The 19,470-nt window shown below is 41.6% G+C and overlaps 1 protein-coding gene across 9 annotated transcripts in view; it reads right to left on the reverse strand.

Annotated features, from left to right (window-relative positions):
• Positions 1-8,168: 8,168 nt before the first annotated feature.
• The window catches only part of ATP6AP1L (ATPase H+ transporting accessory protein 1 like), a 45,193-nt gene continuing 33,891 nt past the window's right edge, over positions 8,169-19,470 (reverse strand). For 8 of the 9 annotated variants that reach the window (XM_033179219.1, XM_033179226.1, XM_033179221.1 and 5 more), the window contains 3 exons: positions 16,588-16,638; positions 13,939-14,179; positions 8,169-8,807 (listed from right to left, as the gene is read on the reverse strand). In XM_033179219.1, the coding sequence (XP_033035110.1) occupies positions 8,505-8,807; positions 13,939-14,179; positions 16,588-16,638 (595 nt within the window). In that variant the 3' untranslated portion in view covers positions 8,169-8,504. Of the gene's footprint in view, positions 8,808-13,938; positions 14,180-16,587; positions 16,640-19,470 lie in introns of all 9 variants that reach the window. The other variant, XM_033179228.1, reaches the window with a different exon arrangement.

A 19,470-nucleotide genomic window follows, 5' to 3' on the forward strand; every position in this document is an offset into this window, starting at 1 on the left:
TTATACTCGTAATTTCATACTCATTCTCCTAGAGAGGGCCTTCTATAGGAAGGAAAATAGTCTACGCTTCAAAATCTGGCCCTGCAGAGCTCTAACTGCACTTGAGGTCAGTTCTGAGCTCATAACCCAGAAAACAAATCAAATGACCCTTTTACAACTGTAGGATGAAATAGATGCAAACTACAGAGGAATGAAGAAAGTCAGCAAGTCCTGAGTTCTAACCTCAGGCATTTGAACATGAAGTGAATTCTACCAATTTAGTCTTCCTTATAGTTTGTATAAAGAAAATACCACTGTAAGAAGAAGGGCTGTCCTGGAAAATCAGGTTCAGTCTCAGAATACGCACATCCTCAACAAGAAGAGGGATGCAGCTGAGGGTACTAGGAGCTCAAGAAGGAAGATGAATTAAGGCTAGAACATCAAAATCTTCATCAGCGCATTTCTCTGGACTCTGGACCTTCCCAAAGAGCAGGGAAATTACTAACATGTAAAGAGAGTCTCAGATCTTATTGGAATGATTCATTGATGTGGAAATGGAAAGTGCCTTGTTTGAGGAGAACATTGAGACACTGAGTAGGTTTCTAAGTTCAATGTCACACATAAATGTGACAACAAAATTTTAAGGCCAGAGATGGGTTTTACTCAGAATTGATGTCATTGCTGGCTAAAGATGAACATTTTGGAAAACACTTTATCACTTTAAAATACTTGGAAATAAAATTTAGCTCCTTAACCAAAAACTGCAATAATATGCATTCTACAGCCAAGTATTTTACAAAAAAAAAAAAAAATTCTTCACATTTCTAAGTTTTTCTGTGACAACTTTTATACTGAAGAAATAATATGTATCCTTCATAACCTAAATGTATAGATATTTTAGACGTATTTTATTTTTTAACATTGTAAAACCATTTTTATCTCAGATCTAAAACAGGATGGATGGACGGATGGATGGATGGATGGAGAGAAGGGAAGGGTTTGATAGATGAAGAGTTGTTATTCTAAACCTGGCTGCAGTTCGAGCTAGGTGGCAAGAAAAAAACCTTCTCATGATGGAGAAAGGCTCTTTTCTTTAAGAACAATTCCATACCGAGCATGTTGGTTGTGAAAGGTGAGATTCTTAGATGTCAACCTACATAACAGAGTTCCAATAAAGAAGAATCAAAGCGTTCGACATGATAAAGAAAGAGGATTTGGAAGCCTCTGACGGTGGGCTGGGAAGAGAAGGTTTTTAGGTCTCTGAGACTGGGGGATGCATAAAGAATTTGGGGGAAGAAAAAGAGAGGTCCTCAAGAGGGTGAAAGTTCAAGGCCGAGAGATGAGCATGGCCAGTGAGAAGTTCTCTGAGAGGGATTAGCATCAAATGTCCATGAAAAGAGAATTGGGAATGATTTCCTGCCTTAGGCCATAACTATTCTATTAATTCCCCAACGTTTAGGAAAATCGGTGATACTCATGCCAACGTCAGGCAGCTGCTCTCATAACTGAGAGCCAGGGGGAGAAGGTGAAGCCACCAGCGAAGTAACTGAGAATCACCAGAGGCAGGAAATCAGAACCAGAAGGCACAGTGAGAATGTGAGTCACCGCCATGCACACCCGGTCCACCCTCCTGCTGATGCCCAGCTACGATGGGGAGCAGACTTATTTCTCACATGAAAGGGGCTCAAGCCACTTTATAGGAGAGTAAACTAAAGGTTGACACAGAAGGTCAGAGGATTTGGGAACATCTGGGTAGCCAGCATCAGAGTTACATGTGTTGCAAATATAACAACTAATTTGATCACCTACATTTGCCCTCTTTTTCCTTAATAAACATTTCAGAAGGTTCAAACTGCATTTTAAATTCCAATTCTTTGGAACTAGAGGTTTTGCTCTGGACCACTTGGTTCCTATAAAATGTTGTTGATCTCAGGAGCTAACAGCATCACACAGAAACACTGCAAGTTCTATCGCACTGAAAGAAATCTGAAATAAAGGCAGGTCGTCTCAGTGAGTTACACAGAAATGTTGGGTCGATTCATTAATCATGACCTTGAGGTATGAGGGCGGAGAAGGCACAGGCAGGGACACAGGCAGAAGGACGGCTGCTCAGTTTGCTGCCTAGAAGATTGTGTCCCTTCTCTGTCTCCTCTGAGGAAGGGCAAGTGGCTGTTCCTCACCCGCCCCCAAGAAGGGGATCCTGTAACACCCTGGTTCCTCTGAGGACCTAGCTCCACCAATTTTCTTCCCTCTCTAGTATATATTTGTTTAACCTTTCCCTACTCCCCAGTTCCTCCAACCAGCACAAGGGCTCCCAACTGCAGAGGCAGTCAGCCTGGTGGGGTGCAACACCGTGTGGCTTGTTAGCACTGATTTCTCACACTGTTTATATAAATTAGAGAGTAATTTCAGAGCTGCTCTGTAATATCACTCTCATATTCCGCAATGCTTTTTTGAGTGAGAAAGCTCTAGTTTGCTATCTGGGAATTGTCCATAGCCCACAGCCTATCTCAGTTACCCATGGACATTTATGCACCAGGGATCTCAAAGGAACAGAAGGCTGTAAAGCCCGAAAATTGGGATACAGGGTAACAACGTGTAGGCATTTCTGTGGGAGTGTATTACACATGTGAACCGCATTATTCATAATGTTGCAGCAGGCAAAACAAACACCTCATCACTAATGCCTTACCCTATGACATGCTCAAGTTTCTTCCATCTTATTAAAATTTTATTAAAATGGTTGCCTTAAATCCTTTTCGAAAAACTCTGAAACTGCTAGATATAAAACAAAGCGACAAATAAATTTTAGTTTGTCTAAACCCCTGTGTAAGTCTGTTTCCAATAGGAAACAGATGGCACCCTCAAATTAGGACAATTTAAGTGGGGTTTAGTTAAACAAGAACCTTTTATAAGGGTCCCAGTAGGGTATAGGAGAACCACAAGGGAGAGTGTAGTGACCTGGGGCTAGTAGCAATGGAGTAACCATCCCTGAGTCAAAAGCAACAAGGGAAGAAGTTACTGAAACACAGAAGGAGAGAATGTGGAGGGGGCTGTCTTGAAAGGAACAGTGAACATCAGAGAAGGGATGAAACCCAGTCGAAAGCATTCCCTCTGGGACATCCCCAGGGGATAAATATCCTGAGCTCCCTCTACTCGCTCTTTTCTGTGAAGTGTGATGTTCATCAAGGACTTCCTTTTGGGCAAATGCAGGAAATAAACACTCCTTAGTTCTTTTCTCACTTGATCGCTCTCCAGCATTTGACATGGTTGACTACTTCCTTCATCTTGAAAGCCTGTTTTCCTTTGATTTCTGGGACACTACTCTTTCTTGGTTTGCTCTCTTCCTCTCTGATTTCTCCTACTCTAAATCTACAGATTGGTCTTTCTCGTCCTACTCCATAAATGATAGTGTCCCCAGGGGTCTGTTATCAACCTATCCTTTCTTCTCAGGTGATCTCATTTATTTCTTCACCAATACCACCTAGTTTTCAGCTTTCCCCATATGCCCATTACTACCTGTCTTAGTTTGGGTTTCCCTAGAAGTAGATCCCAAAACAGGGATGTAGATGCAAATAGTTTGTTTTGGCAATGATACTTGGAAACACCATTAGGAGAGTGGGGAAGGGAGACAGGGAAGAGGAAGGAGCCCATAAAGTAAATTATTAAGCAAGATTCCACAAGGGGCGAAAGGGCTTAGTCCTGCTGGGAAGCTCCAGTGAACAGCATAAAACATACTCTAGAGTTTTCCCAGGCAAAGAACAAACGAGCTGTGGCGTTTGTACACAATCCCCGAGTCATTGGTTGAGGGCTACTCCCAGAAAGCATTAATTCCTTACCCCTTCCAGCCTGCCATGACCATAGGTAGAGAAGTCCCTGAGGACAGTTGTTGGCAATGGAAAGATGTGCCAGAACACACCAAAATGGTAAGTGCCAAAGCAATGTGGGTGGAACACTGATACCATCTGCTACATTTCTAAATTTCTGTTTCTGGTCCAGATCTCTCTTTTTCCCCAGATCCACACAACCAACTGCCTACTTAGGCCTCTACTGTGTGACTGCAGGGGCCACTCACTCCCACCCTCACCTGTTTTCTCACTGATTGCAGAGCCTGACACCACCATCCTCACAACCCCAAATCAGACACCTACCATTCATTTGTGATTTGCTAATTGGTTGCCAACCTCCTAACACCACTTTTAGCTTCTATCTTCCATCACACTGTTAGTTCAGGTCCTAATATTTTTTGCCTAAGCTGTTGCAATAATCTCCTAATCGGCACTTCTCTCCCTGTTCTATTCACACTTCTACACCATGTAATCATCTTGCTCGAAATCCTCTAAAATCCTCTTAAGGGACTCTCAATTACCTCAAGTCAAGATTCTAAGTCTTTAGGTGAACACAAAGATCCGGTCTCTCTCTTCATCTCCAGCTTCTCCTTCTCAACTCCTCTAAACACATTCTATCTACCTACCCACACACATGTGTTCATAATTCTCCACACATGACAGAGCCTAGACTTTGCATATGTGTTTCCTTCTGCTGTGCTTTCATCTTGCCTTCAACTCCAACTTGTGTCAAACATCACTTTTTTGCCACTTTGTTCCAGATCTCCAAGAAGACAGCTCTTAGGCTGTGTTTCTGCAGCACTAACAATTACTGAGCAATAATCACATATCTAATAGGTTTATAGTAAAAGTATTCATATGAATAGTGTAGGTTCTTTACCTGAAGATCAGAACATACCAGAAGTGATCCAAAAAGATGAAGACCTGATGGATAAGCATACAACTGCTCATAATAATACTCAACATCAGACATAAAGACATCTTAAGATGTCTCTTTCTCACTCAAGGGATTCAAGTTATGAGCAGACTCAGCTCTGGGAACCTACCATGATGGTTCAAGTACGGCTTTTTATACCAGATCTAGATTCTATCATCAACATGGTTATTATGTGGATCAAAGGGCACACCAGTGGATTGTCCAGCCACAGATGTCAAAGACCAATTTACTATTAACAAAGATAATCTAATCTGATTAACACTCCTGCCCATCAGCCTTCTAAGGTTACTGGGCTGCTACTCACCCTCTACCACTCCAGGGTCTCAGCATCCCTATGGAAACTAAGCATTTTGTTTCAAAGGTAACACCTACCTCCACCCTAGCCTACAGAGGACGGCCACCAGGGCACTTTTCAAAAGTGCTGATGCCACATTCCCAATGTGTTTATCAGTGCTATGACAAAGGGAGTGTCCTCTGGGCCTTTACAGAGAAAAATAGTTACGGGGAGGGAGAGCAGTTCGTGCTTGATAAATCCATTCCTACATCTCAATCATTTAAGTTACTGCATTTCTCTTCTTTCTCTAACACTAAGAAATGACTGATCCCTCTACTTCATTTAGTGTGTGCCACTGTTGAATCTAGGTTTTAATCAACAAACTGAGAAAACTGTTAGGAACACTTCCAGCCGCTCAAACCAGCACATTTAATCCAAAATCTCTGGTGAGAGAACCCATATCCAAAAAACTCATCCCAGTCTAAAATTATATAGCTCATTCCCTGGGCTAGCACCTCCAGAATCCACTACCACACATAATCTCTCAAATCTTTTGTGGCGTAAGTTAGCAAAACTATTTTTGCAATTTGATTATCACAGATTTGACTTTACAATTGGTTCCCTGGTATACGCCAGAATGTGACTCTAATTGCCTAAAGGCAATGAGGAAAATTGACACCCCCTGGCAAGACAACTATTTCTGGTGAGGTCATCACAGGGTCTTCAAGCAAGGCACGAATAGCTTTGTCTCTTAGAGGTTGCTTCTGCTAACAAGAAAAAATAGTGGAATTTGGGAGCTTAATAGTCTTAAAAATTTAAATCCTCCCAAAAATCACTATTTCTATTCTCAACGTGCCCCTCTTTTTTTATTTTCATTTTATTTTTGAGACAGGATCTTACTGTGTCACTCAGGCTGGAATGCAGTGGCACAATCGTAGCTTACCACAGCCTCAAATTTCTGAACTCAAGTAATCCTCCAGCCTCGGCCTCCTGAGTAGCTAGGACTACCGCTCATGCCACCATGCCCAGCTAATTTTTTTGTTGTTGTTTTTAGAGACAGGATCTTGCTGTGTTGCCTAGGCTGATCTCGAACTCCTGGGCACAAGTGATCCTCCTGCCTCACCCTCCCAAAATACTGGGATTAAAGGCATAAGCCACTGTGTCTGGCCTATTTTATTTTATTATTTCTAGAGACAAGGTCTCACTCTGTCACTCAGACTGGAATGAAGTGACATGATCATAGCCCACAGCAACCTCAAACTCCTGGGCTCAAGCAATGCTCCTGCTTTAGCCTCTTAAGTAACTAGAACTATAGATGTACGACACCACCCTTACCTAATTAAAAAAAAAATTTTTTTGAACTCCTGGCATCAAGCAATCCTCCTGCCTTGGCTTCCCAAAGTGCTGAGGTTACAGGCATGAGCCACTGCTCTTAGCCTGTCAGGGTTCTTCTGTTTTGTGATCATTATGCTTCTGTTCATATAAGAGATCCAGCAAAGCTATGAATTTCACCTGCAATGCAGGTAAGCAGTTTGCAGGATCTGACCTGTGTCTGATTTTCCACCATGTTGGCCCTCTGACAAGAGGTAAGGGATCCCTTTAGATCAGTCTTAGAAACTTCGCAGACTGTAAGCCACTGGGCACAGTTAGAAAGAACCAGCCGAACCTGCAGGGTATCATCCATACTCATGGTGACTATCCCGGTTTCCTTGGCACCATCCCATTTATGTCTGCTATCTGAGAATTGTTAACCACACTCATTTTCTCTTTCAAAAGTGTCCTAGTTTGAGCAATACATTATGTTTACCCTTCACGTACCTGTAACCTAGCAAACAACCACTTATAACACCAGTGGATGCTCAAGGGAACCACAATAAAAATCTGTTTGATTACTGAATACCATTCTCTAAGGCTGACAGTTTCCACTGGTTTAAAGCCAAACGGAGTTGGATAATCAATCATAGATTCGTATTTTCTTAAGAGTCTGTTCCCTGCAATCCTCTTGGTACTAACAACTACATAAATCAGGATTCTTCATTGCAGACTACAGAATCAACTCTGTTATTAAAACAGAAAGAAATTTACTATAAAGTATGGGATCTTACAGAATTCTGAGAGGGCCAGAACCAAACCTACATTCATAGCCAAGAAAATTGCAGACAAAATAAATGCCCAACATGAGACTGTCCCATCAGAAAACTCGCTGTCATTATCATCTACTGCTTGCCTAGGATGGGACTAGACAGCAGACCCATCGTGACAGCTGCCCAGAAGATTCTCTTGCTGTGTGTGTGACCCTTCACCGCACATGGTTCCCGTCTGCATTCGAAGTTTTGTGTAGGAGTATCTTCTTAGTAGAACCTAGGTCCTGTACCGAACCCTAGCTGGGAAAATGCAATGTCATCTTTATATTTAAGATCTCTTTAAGACAGAAGGCATATTATTAGAGATGCTTTGGTGAGGATGAAGAGTGAATCAATCTTCAGTATCTGCCAAGAGCTGAAAAGGATGAGGAACGCATATGAAACCCAGTGATAGTAAGAACATCAGTGGTAGCTCTAGAATTTCTATTAAGGAAGCATTTAGAGGACACTATCTCATTGGAAGGAAGATCAGGGGATATGTCTCAAAGCTGTGTTTGCATAGCAAGCACACTGTTATTGCTTCGCTCCATTGTTTATTCCAAGTGGACCTATGAGAGCTCATAGAGGTCTAAATCAGACAAATGAGACAATGCTGGCACCATGACCAGATGGAAAGGTAAAATATGGCCAACACCATTACCCCTACTTCACGGATGGAGCTGTACTGCTTCTGAACAGCAAAGTAAAGGACAAGAAGGTCCTTAAATAAAGTGCTCTGCCACATGGACTGGAGTCCTCCCTCAACATTTCTGTGAAAGAGAAAAAGACTATTTTTAAAACAAAATTGGGACATAATATCTAGAAATGCAAATTATGTTACAAAATAGTTTAAATTATGAACCTCCAGATAATCTTGGGTTTATTATTTCTATAATTATCACATCCAAACTGGCACAGGCAAGGAGGACCGAGTGTGTTTCCCCTTCTCTGTGTTGCCAATCTTTCTCTCTCTCTTCCTCCATCGCTCCCTCCTTCCTCCCCGCCTCCTCCTCCTTCTTCTTTTTCTTTCTCTCTCTCTCTTTCTCCTTCTTTTTCCCTACTTGCAATACTCCTTTGCTTTCAGGGTACTTTGAGGCAACTGACAGTCATATTTGTCTTTGTGGGGTCCCTGAGATGCCATTTTTCATTGCCCCAAGTCTACCTACGTAGGCCAGTGGATGGTTCAAAAAGAATTATATATTTCCTTTTTCTGTTTTTTCTTTTTTTTTTTTCTTTTGTAATCAATCCATTTGGTGAAAATCTGTAATTCACAAGTCAAATAGCATAGAACAGAAACAACTTTCGGAGCCCACTGTGGACGTGGTGGGGGCCAGCCTGTGCTGCTAAACATAGATTTTGCTGATCTTTTGGCTTCTCAGTTCATAGCATTCAGCCCCCTGGCTCCTCAGCAGCTCCTTCTCATCAGCTGTGTCTCGAGCTTTCAGCTGCGGGAAGTGGGCAGGAGAGGTGATGAGATTGTAGTGCTGGTCCAGATACCGCAGGTAGATGAGCATGTGCAAGGCGTAGGCCAATACCAGCAGCAGGATCAGGGACATTGCCAGGCCAATCAGAATAGCTGGCGAGAAGGAGGAGGCGCAGTCTCGGGCCTTGGTAAATCGTCCCCCCTTGATGGCAAAACCTTGGATCTGCAGGAGAAAGGAAGGAGCTGAAGTGATACATCCCTTCTCTCCTAGGATCTACTTCCCAGTTGGGCTGGTAGTTCTGGCCCCTAGGTAGCCAAATTTCATATACTGTCACCCTATTTGTTGAATAATTTAACCACACAATTTGACAAATGCGATTGTGCTTATGGGGACAGTGCAACTCAATCTTAAAACAGGACTGACCCAGAAATTCTAGGATGTATGGTTGTCATAACTAGGAGGCTCATGAAATTCAAGACTGAAATAAACCTTGATTTCAAGGCTCTGCAAGAAAACCTCTTTTAATCTGATCCTTAGAAATATTCCATTTCATGGAAAAACCACAACTGCTGTGTTGTCTCTAAAATCCAAAGCACACTCAAAATTTTATAAGGCTAGTATAAGTTTCACAAAGATTTTAAGTCTCCATTCCTCTGCCTTTGATTCTATTGACAGTAATGAGGAAGAGTCTTTGAAGGGGGATGTCATGATCCTTAATGAGGTAAAAGATAAATAATAATCATAAAAGCTAACAGTTATCGAAGGTTTTTGTGCACCATAAACTGCCTTAATTTTTTCAGTATGCAAAGAGCCTATGAGTAAGTTACTATTTCATTCCTACTTTATGGATGAGGAAACTGAGGCACAGAAAAATTAAGTAATTTGCCTAGAATCACACAACAGTAAATGTTGTGACAGTGTAATTGAAACCTGGGCAGTGGGCATCAGACTCGCACTCCATAGCTCCTGGTGGGTTCTGTCTCTTCCTCCTCCCTACCCTCTCTCTCTATTGGTTTTACCATACAGACTTCGTCCCATTTCTGGAAGAGGTGGATACCAGCCCCTCCTTGCATCCTACCCATTACTTTTAATGGCAAAAACCACAATCACTTTTGCACCAACCAAATAGAAAGAAAAGCTTTCCATTATGTGCAGATGAAATGGTATCATTACTTGAAAGAAAGAGAGGTTCAAATTGAGAACTGGCACTGATATCTAATACTGTCAAAATGAAACAGGACTACAAAGCAATTACTTTAAAACAAGAGCCATCGCTTGTGGAAGATAGCCCCCTGTCTAGCTGGCTTTAAAAGTATGACCCTACACAGCATTGCCTCATTCAGACACCTACTCGGTTTTTGAAGAGTACATCAGACGACTATCCATGAGTGCTTTACTGAAAATTCACTTTGATGGCTTAAGTGAGCACTTTGGCATTGTCCCGTGTGTGTTAGAATTATTGAGGCCGCCCATCACTCCATAGATGCAAGGGGCCTTGCTCACCCAACTGTCTGTGCTCTTAATTGAACCCAAAGCAGCTTCTGAAGAAGACTCTTGTTCTGGCTTTGGGGATCCCTGCTCCGCCTCTCCTGTGAAGAGGCAGAGTGACCCTCTCTTTAAACTGGTGCCTGAAGAGTCGAGCTCCGCCATGACAAAAGATGACCTCACTTGATTCTGCAACTCCAGCCAAGGAGAATGTCCTCAAGTTGACCGACACTTAATTCTTTTTTTTTTTTTTGAGACAGAGTTTTGCTCTTGTCGCCCAGGCTGGCGTGCAATGGCAGGATTTCAGCTCACTGTAACCTCCACTTTCAGGGCTCAAGCGATTCTCCTGCCTCAGCCTCCTAAGTAGCTGGGATTACAGGCGCTTGCCACCATGCCCAGCTAAATTTTGTATTTTCAGTAGAGGCAGGGTTTCCCCATGTTGGCCAGGCTAGTCTCGAACTCCTGACCTCAGGTGATCCACCCATCTCGGCCTCCTAAAGTGCTGGGATTACAGGCATGAGCCACCATACCTGGCCAACTGCCACTAATTCTTAACAAGACTTGGTTGAGAACAGTAAGTGTGGAGAATGCCTGATACACTGTCCACCCATTTCCTGGACTAGAGGTTATAGAGACATGCTGTTTCTAGCCCGCAGGTGAGTTTTGTTTGACGCAGTGCTCGGAATATCCTGAAAATTTCCTGTGAGAATCCACCAATCTAGCTTCTATTGAAAAGATTCAGCAACACCAGCCCTGCATTCCTACAAAGCAAAAATCAGCGCGGTTGAATTTGTAAAATGCTCACTGTGATGAAGGCTACTCTTTGCCACAGTCCCAGCCCAAATCACCAGTTACCCAAGGTACTTGAGTTTGCCGCACCAGCCACATCGCTCTATACTCTATTCCCACCATAAGCCAGGCCAGTAGAGCTGCGCATGTGGACAGCAGCCTTTTGTACACATACCTCAGCCACCATCGCCACCACCTCCTCTCCACTGGACTGAACTTGTGTTCTGCCATCTCTTCACATGAAGGGGGTTACAACAAGGCCCACCTGTCCCCCTGAAAGCCGTGTTTATGGTACGAATGCTGATGAGGATGTACACATCTCACACCACCAGGGATGAATGTGCTCATCCCAAGCACACTGGCAGCGGTCTTAGGGACCCTGAAAATATGTAACTGAGTGTTTCTCATACTGCCTGCTCCAGAACTTCAGAGCCAAATTCCTGTGCCGCCTCCAGTCAGTGCAGACAAATGGTCTCGTGGTTTTGTATATTAACCTCACTGGTGGCTCTAACTGACCTTTTCTTCCTTTGTTTTTCTCTGCCCCTACGTCTTTGCTAAATTTTTTGTTTTAATTGTTTATTACAAAATATATATGATATAAAAATTTACCATCTAACCATGTTAAGTGTATACAGTTCAGGGCTATTAAGTACATTCACATTGTTGTGCAACCATTGCTGCCGTCCATCTCCAGAACATTTTCACATCTTGCAATACTGAAACATTACTCCCATTAAACACTAACTGCCCATTCCCTCCTCCCTTCAGTCCCTGGCAACTACTATTCTACTTTCCATCTCGGGGTTTGACAACTGTAAGTACCTCATATAAGTGAAATGATGCAATATTTGTTCTGTTGTGGCTGGCTTATTCCACTTAGCATAATGTCTTCAACATTCATTTATGTTGTAGCATGTATCCAAATTTCCTTCCTCTTTTTAAATTTAATTTTTTTGAGACATCTGTCACTCAGGTTGGAGTGCAGTGGTAGAATCTTGGCTCACTGAAGCCTCGACCTGCTGGGCTCAAGCAATCCTCCTACCTCAGCCTCCCAAGTAGCTGGGACTACAGGTGATACCACTATGCCCCCAGTTGATTTCTTTTTTAAAAATTGTTTGTAGAGATGGGGGTCTCACTATATTGCCTAGGCTGGTCTCAAACTCCTGGGCTCAAGAGTGATCCTCCCGCCTCAGCCTCCCTAAGTGCTGGGTTTAAAGGCATGAGCCACCACTCCCAAAATTTTCTTCATTTTTAATGCTGAATAATATTCCACTGTATATATACAATAGGTTTGTTGATCCATTCGTCCATTGATAGACATTCAGGTTGCTTGTACCTTTTGGTTATTGTGAATAATGCTGCCCATGAACGTAGGTATAAACATAGGTGAAAGCTGTTCAAGTCCCTGCTTTCAATTATTTGGAGTACATAGCCAGAAGTAGAGTTGCTGGATCCCTTGGTGATTGTATGTTTAACTTCTTGAGGAAACTCCATATTATTTGCCACAGCATCCACACCATTTTACATTCCCAACAGCAATGCACAAGAGTTCCAACTTCTCCCTGGCCTTGCCAACACTTATTATTTTCTGTTTGTTGTTGTTTATAATAGCCATCCTAATGGCTGTGAAATGATTCGCCTATTTTTGAAAGTAATTTTTCATAAGTAGTATTTCCATAAGTCAACTAAGTCATTTCTGGAACAAGGTAGAAGTATAAAGCAATCAATTCCCCTGATCTAATTAGGCAAAATTATTTGTAAAATATTCCTTGTTGTCATTGTATCCTCACTGCCATTTCTGTATATATATATATACAGACACACATACCCACATGTATAAACATACACATACATAATATATATTAATATTTATAAACATTTTATACATACACACACAAAAGAATCCTTGGAACCAAACTGTCCAGAATTTGAGTCGTGCCTCTGCCATTAACTCTACCAGTTATACTCCTTAGAAAAATTATGTGATTATCAGAGATTCAGTCACCTCATTCATAAAAGGACCTTGCAGCATTATGGTAAGTTCTGAAGACAAAGTACATAAAATAACAACCACAGCACCAACACACACGGGACACTCACATGTAGCAATTATTGTTAGTCCACTCCTGGCGCACTACTGAGTGTTTCTACGTATCTTAGGCCACGTAGTCCTTACATTAACAAAGATAGGTGAGAAATTGAGAGAGGTTAAGTAACTTGCCCTGGTGGCTGAGCAGTAATTTGAAACCAGGTCTGTCTGACTCCAAAATGTGAGCTCCTTCCCTACCCCAAACTGCCTTTCATCCACACCACACTTCTCTACAGAAGCTTGGGAAGGATGGAAGGGAAGAATATGCATATATGCGAATGGCCATATATATTTGGAAAAGGTTGGAATGTGCCCATGAGAGGTACATGCAAAGCCCTGCCTACTATTTCAGGGAGCGGCAGGAACAAGCTAAGCTTCATTCACAGGTAAACAGGATAGAGGAACTTGACAGAATGTCTCTCAACCTAAGATTCTGGTAGTGAAAGGGAATCTCTTACACCCCATTCCTTTCTCCAAATACCTTCAAGAAGATCTTTGGGATATTTTTGACTCCCCGCTGAGTCCCTTCCTATTAACTGCCAAAGCTGTCACTCACACTGCAGATATACTTCTTATCTTCCCTGATAGGATCACTGTGCCACTCCCTGAAGGAAATAAAATAATTGTCCACCAATGCCTCTCCCCAGAAGGGCCTCTCATTGCAGGAAGTGTCAGGCCCTGGCTTCACCCACAGCTTCGCTAGGGCTTAGATGGCTGGCATTCCTCACTGATAATTATTAGTGCTGGATAAAGCTGAATGCAAAAGCAAGCCCTGGGTAGGGGGTGGGGGGTACAGGGAGATAAAATTCTCTATCCTATTCCATTTCATACCTTAAAAGGCAAAGGAAAAAACCCACCAATATTCTTTTAAAGGCATCTACTTCTCTTTTCCTTAAGCATCTAGGTTTGTTTCAGGTGTTTTTAAACAAACATTGAGCTCCTGTGGTACCAAAAACGCAGGTGCATTGAGCATAGGTTTTAGTTTATTACCTGGAAATCAGTAAGAGTGACTTCCCACAGGCTCGACCCATCAGCCGTGTTGCCGGGCAGCAAGAGGGCCTGGTCCCGCGGCAGGTTTCCCACGCGTTGGCAGCGGTAGGAGTAACCGGAGGGAGCATATATGCCACTTGGGTTAAAGACCGCTTGGATTGAATTGTTGGAAACGATCTCGACTCGGCGCAAACTAAACCAGCTCTGGATGGACAACTTGTTATAATTGGTAAGGATGAATCTGAAAATGGTTATAAAATCAGCATTACTCCTAAAGAACTTTTCCCACATTTACCGACGCAAGGCATCGTCTATGAACAGTACAATGGCGCCCTCTTTTGTCAGGCAGCAGAACGGGCTTGGGGAGAGGCTTCACTTTTGTTGCAGAGCCTCCCCTGGATGGATGGGAAAGAGAAAGTGACAGGGCAGCCCCCAAAGTGGACAGTGCAAATTCCTACGAAAGAAAAAAAACACAAAGTTTGGGTTTGTTTTGCTTTGTTTTTGCTTTTTTAGAATCAACATTTGATTATGGGTTTATTCATCAAAAAATTTGAGAAAAACTTAAACGGACATCAATGAAGAATTTGCTAAATTGTGGTTTAAAATAATGGTAATAGCTCTCTTAATAGCTTCTGTGTTATGTATGTGTATTGTGTTTAACCTGCACTACAACACTATGTGATAGATAATATCCTTATTCTAATTTCACAGGCAAGGAATCTAAAACACAAAGGGCTTGAACGAGCTCACTCGGAGAGTAAGTGTCAGAGCTGGGCTTCAAATCCAATCTTAACTCTTTCGGAATGGACTGTTTTCCAGCCATGAAAAAAGTCATAATTTACTTGTCATTATCATTTTATTTCAATTTTTAAAAAATTATGTGACTGCATAGAAAAAAATGTCTGGAAGGATAGAGATTAAAACATTAGTAGTGATTGCAAATGGTGTTTAGATTATTGATGATTTTCATTTTCTTCTTTCTGTAGCTCAATATTTTCTGATTTTTCTGTTTCCATTAGTTTTTCTTGTCTTTATTTGGCTCCTTTGCAAGAAGACCCTAAGACAAGGGTGTGAATATAAGAAATATTCAGAGTTTAGTCATTCAAAATATGTAAAATGGAGAGAAAAGAAACGACAGAGGAAGGGAAGGCAGCTAAAAGAGGCACATGATTAAGCAAGTTTCCAATGTGGACAAGCAGGGCTTCATTGCCGTGATAGAACCTAGGAGCCAGAGTACAGCACATGCTGCTGAGTTATCTCACCTGATGGGGAGGGAGCTGAGGTGTGTGTATGTTTCCTCCAGTCATTGGTTGAAGGCTGTTGGGCCAGGGACTGGGGACAGTGGGCCAGAGAAAGCTTTTAGGCAAAGAGAGGCTGGGAGTTGAAAGTTCAGCAGGTAGGATACAGCGCTCTCAAATGGAAAGGACCACGTAGATATTCATGGGGTACTGACAGTTTCTGCTACATACCTTTATCATCAGAATAAATAATAATAACAACAATAATAATAAAGCTATTTTTCATTTTGGAAAAAAGTAGAATTACAGACCAAAAATATTCTCCATTTCTAGATCAAACAGATATGTGTGTTTGGTCACCTTGTGGGATTCTATTTACTTGTAAAGTTGCTCTGAAAGATGATGGCATATATTTTCTAAATTATGATCAGTGAAACACTAGTCTCCCATGATGTGTAGACAAGTGTTCTGAGGAAGAAGGCTCTCCAAAGTTAAACACAGGAAACACTGAGTTAGTCAAAGTTACAAAGTGCAATAGTCTTCCTTAAGATTATTTCTTCTCAGAAACTTTAACATACAAGTTTACACTGTGAATTGCCAAGAGAAAGACGTGGTTTAGAGTCGTTCCCAGACACATTTGACCACAGAACCCCCTTTTCATAAAATCTTATAAATATTCTTACAGAGCAGAAGTGTCCCACAGAGCAAAGCTTAAGAAAGACTGCCCTAGCACAATCCTGCTGGTTTCCCAAATAATGTTAAAGACACAACTACTTATCTCCACTAACAAGTTTGTCTTATAGGAAGGGAAGCACTGTATTTTTATAAGAAAAATAATAATAATGCCTTCAAATTGTTCCCCCCACCTCAGGAGCCGTTCCTAACTGCTTGGCTAAAGTCACTGTTGGCAGATGCATCCTTTCATACCTAAACAGCAAAAAACTGTAGGCCTTTGTTGATTGTCTGCTGGGGAACGCACATAACGAGGCTTTTTCATTGTAGTTCAATGGTAAAGTGTGATTCATTACAAGAAGCTATAGAAAATAGTTTCAAACCAGAGCCCCAGTCCTTAGAGCTTTATTTCTATTTTCTTCTTTTCTCAGATGAAAAGGATATTACATTCTCAGGACTGGGAGTTTTCTAAGTCCCTAATGCAGACGGCATGGGGGATGGGGGAGAGGGAAGAACTATGGGTATTTTGGTAGAAACTTTTAGAAAGAAAGCATTAGTATAGGATCCCATCATATCACAGCACCAACTTTTCAGTGTAATTAGGTTGACGTGGCATGCAATGTGTCACAGTGCTTGGGCATATAGCAAGCCCCTGCTTCACACATGTGGAATGAATACATTTTAGAGAGCTAATCTGAAGTGCTGAAGCTGCGATGCTCTAAAGTGCTGTCCTACCTACCTCATAGCAAGACTTCTGGGATTTCCAGCATCACCAAGCTTCAAAGACAACCTAAGAAAAGGAAATAACACAGTCTATGAAAATAAGAATAACCCTAACTTCATGTCTGCTCAAAAGTTACCTCAAGGTGGGTCACGTAACACCTAACACACAAAATGTATAGAACATTTTTTTAATCTTGAGGTAGGCAATGGTTTCCTGAAAAAAATACAAAAGCATAAACCATAAAAGAAACTGATAAACTGCATTTTACTAAAATCCAAAATTTTTACTCTTCAAAAGACAGTTTAAGAAAACAAGAAAGGCAAGCCACACAACAGGAGAAAATACTCACAACACGTATACATAAAGAACTTTATCCAGAATACAATAAATAACACTAACAACTCAACAAAAAGACAGCCCAATGTAAAAATCGTAAAAATTGTCAGAAGACTTAAGCATGTTTTAAAGAAAGATATACAAATGGTCAATAAGTACATGAAAAGATGCTCAGGACCATTAGACATTCAGGGAATGTAAAATAAAACCACAATAAAGATAACACAGTACAGGAATCAGAATGGCTAAAACATTTTTTAAACTGACTCTTGAGCTTTTAATAACTACATTTATTCCTATTTTTCTGAGAGTAAACATAAGATTTCCCAGAGCAAAGACAGATGAATTATGACTTACTCATGGGAACAACCATAGTGGTTCCCCCTTCTAATCCAATTCTCCCCCACTAGGCAGCATGAGAAGAGCCAGATGTCATCCTACACATATTGGGATTTGTAATGCAGATGAGGAACACCAAAATTATCAATCTGGGAGTTTACACAGGAGAGAGATCGTGGATCCCTTCTCACCTCCCAAGAGAGGGAGAGAAACATTTGCTCCCCTAGCGTCAATAAATTCTCCTTAGGAAGAGAAGAGGGATGATTAGTCTTTGAGTGAAAGAGTTTAATTAGCCTTTGGGCGGAAGCAAATCGCTCACCATAAGGAGACAAATGGCTACAGGTCTCATACCCATGATATGTAAATAAATATCTCCAAGGGGAGGATAAGATAAGCCTCTCTGAGTTTCTAACCCCTGGAATGTCTCTATGGCCTTGAGTTTCATTACCCCTTGATACATGAACACATTACTTTCAAGAGGTAAATCTCTCACTAACTCTAACAGTTATCTTTTAACCCAGTTCCCAGTAAAAATTTGTTCAGAAATTCCTAAACATGCAGAAATATAAAAATGCCTTCTCTAGTCTCACTCTGACCATACGAAGTGTTAGTGAGAATGGGAAGCAACTGGAACTCTCATACGATGCTGGAAAAAAGGAAAAGATGTGGCCACTTAAAAAACAGCTTGGCTGTTTTCTAAAAAGGTAAACACACACATACCATATGATCCAGGCATTCTACTCCTAGTTGGAATGACAGATAAGAGAGATGAAAATACCTGCTGCCACAAAGACTTGTACATGAATGTTCATAGTGACTTTAGTGGGAAAGTTATTCAAAAAGTGAGGGAAAAAACAAATTTCTATCAACAGGTGAACAGATAAGTAAGCTGTGGTGCATCTATAATATGGACTACTACTCAGCAATGAAAAGGGAAATACCATTAACACATGCAATAACATGGAAGATTATCAAAATCATTAAGCTAAGTGACAGTGGCTACACTAAAAAAGAGTACACACATGTGATTATATTTATATAAAATTCTAGAATGTGTAAACTAATTGATAATGATAGCAGATCAGTGGTTACCTGGAGATGTGACAGTGGTTGGAAAGATGCATTACTAAGAAACACACAGAAACGTTGAGGCATAATGAAAATGTTTGTTACCTTTTTTTGTTCTTTGAGACAGGGTCTTGTTCTGTCACACAGGCTCAGGGGCAGTGGCATAATCTCCATTTACTGCACCCTCCAACTTCCAGGCTCAAGCAATCCTCTCATCTCAGCCTCCTGTGTAGCTGGGACTACAGGCATGCACCACTACACCTGGCTAATTTTTTTATCTTTGGTAAAGATAGGGTTCATCATGTTGGCCAGGCTGGTCCCCAACTCCTAATCTCAGGTGATCTGCCCATCTTGGCCTCCCAAAGTGCTGGGATTATAGGTGTGAGCCACCGTGCTCAGCCATGAGGACCTTTAAGTATCAGGTACTGTGCCATCAATTGGGAACACAAAGGAGAAATACAACCTGGAACAAGAGCTGTTCAAAAAGGAGCTCTTTTTACTCTTTCAAGCGCCCTACTCTCACACATGTAAAATGGATTCTGAATTCTTCAGGCTATAATTGCCTAAATTCCAACTACACACAGATGCTGGGATTATGCTCTATTTGCAGGGCTTTCACTATTTAAAAAGACTTCCGTAGCAAATCCATCTGCCAATAATTTGCCTCTCTCTGAACATTTTGTTTCCAAGAGCTAAAACGTGGTCATCTTTTTTTAATCTGTGCTTTTGACCTTACATGGTTATGTCTTTGTTTCGGTTTGTTATTTCAGCAACTCCCATTCTGCTTCTTGAGATCTTAAGATTTCCTTGCCAGCACAAGGGCATCTGGCTCATCCATGGAATTCACAGGAATCAGCCACTAGGTCTCAGCAGCTGAGACCTCCCTTCCTAGAAGCCTCCTGTTGCCCCTCTGTGGGCAGGCTGTCTAGGATGCCTGCACACTCACCTGTGCAGGACTCCAGCAGGTGGACGCTGCACACTCAGGGCTCACACCTGAATAGAATTCTAAGGCAGTGTCCAAAAAGACAGTCAGGTTCTGCCCAATCTTTAATTTGTGTCCTGTGAGACCCAAAGCTTACTGAAGAAATTAGACACTGTTTCACTCTAGTTATCACTGGGATGCCAGGAAGGAAAAGAATGCTACTACTATTAATA

The sequence above is a fragment of the Trachypithecus francoisi genome, unplaced genomic scaffold (genome assembly GCF_009764315.1).
Source record: "Trachypithecus francoisi isolate TF-2019V2 unplaced genomic scaffold, Tfra_2.0 Lachesis_group2, whole genome shotgun sequence".
Lineage (NCBI taxonomy): Eukaryota > Metazoa > Chordata > Mammalia > Primates > Cercopithecidae > Trachypithecus > Trachypithecus francoisi.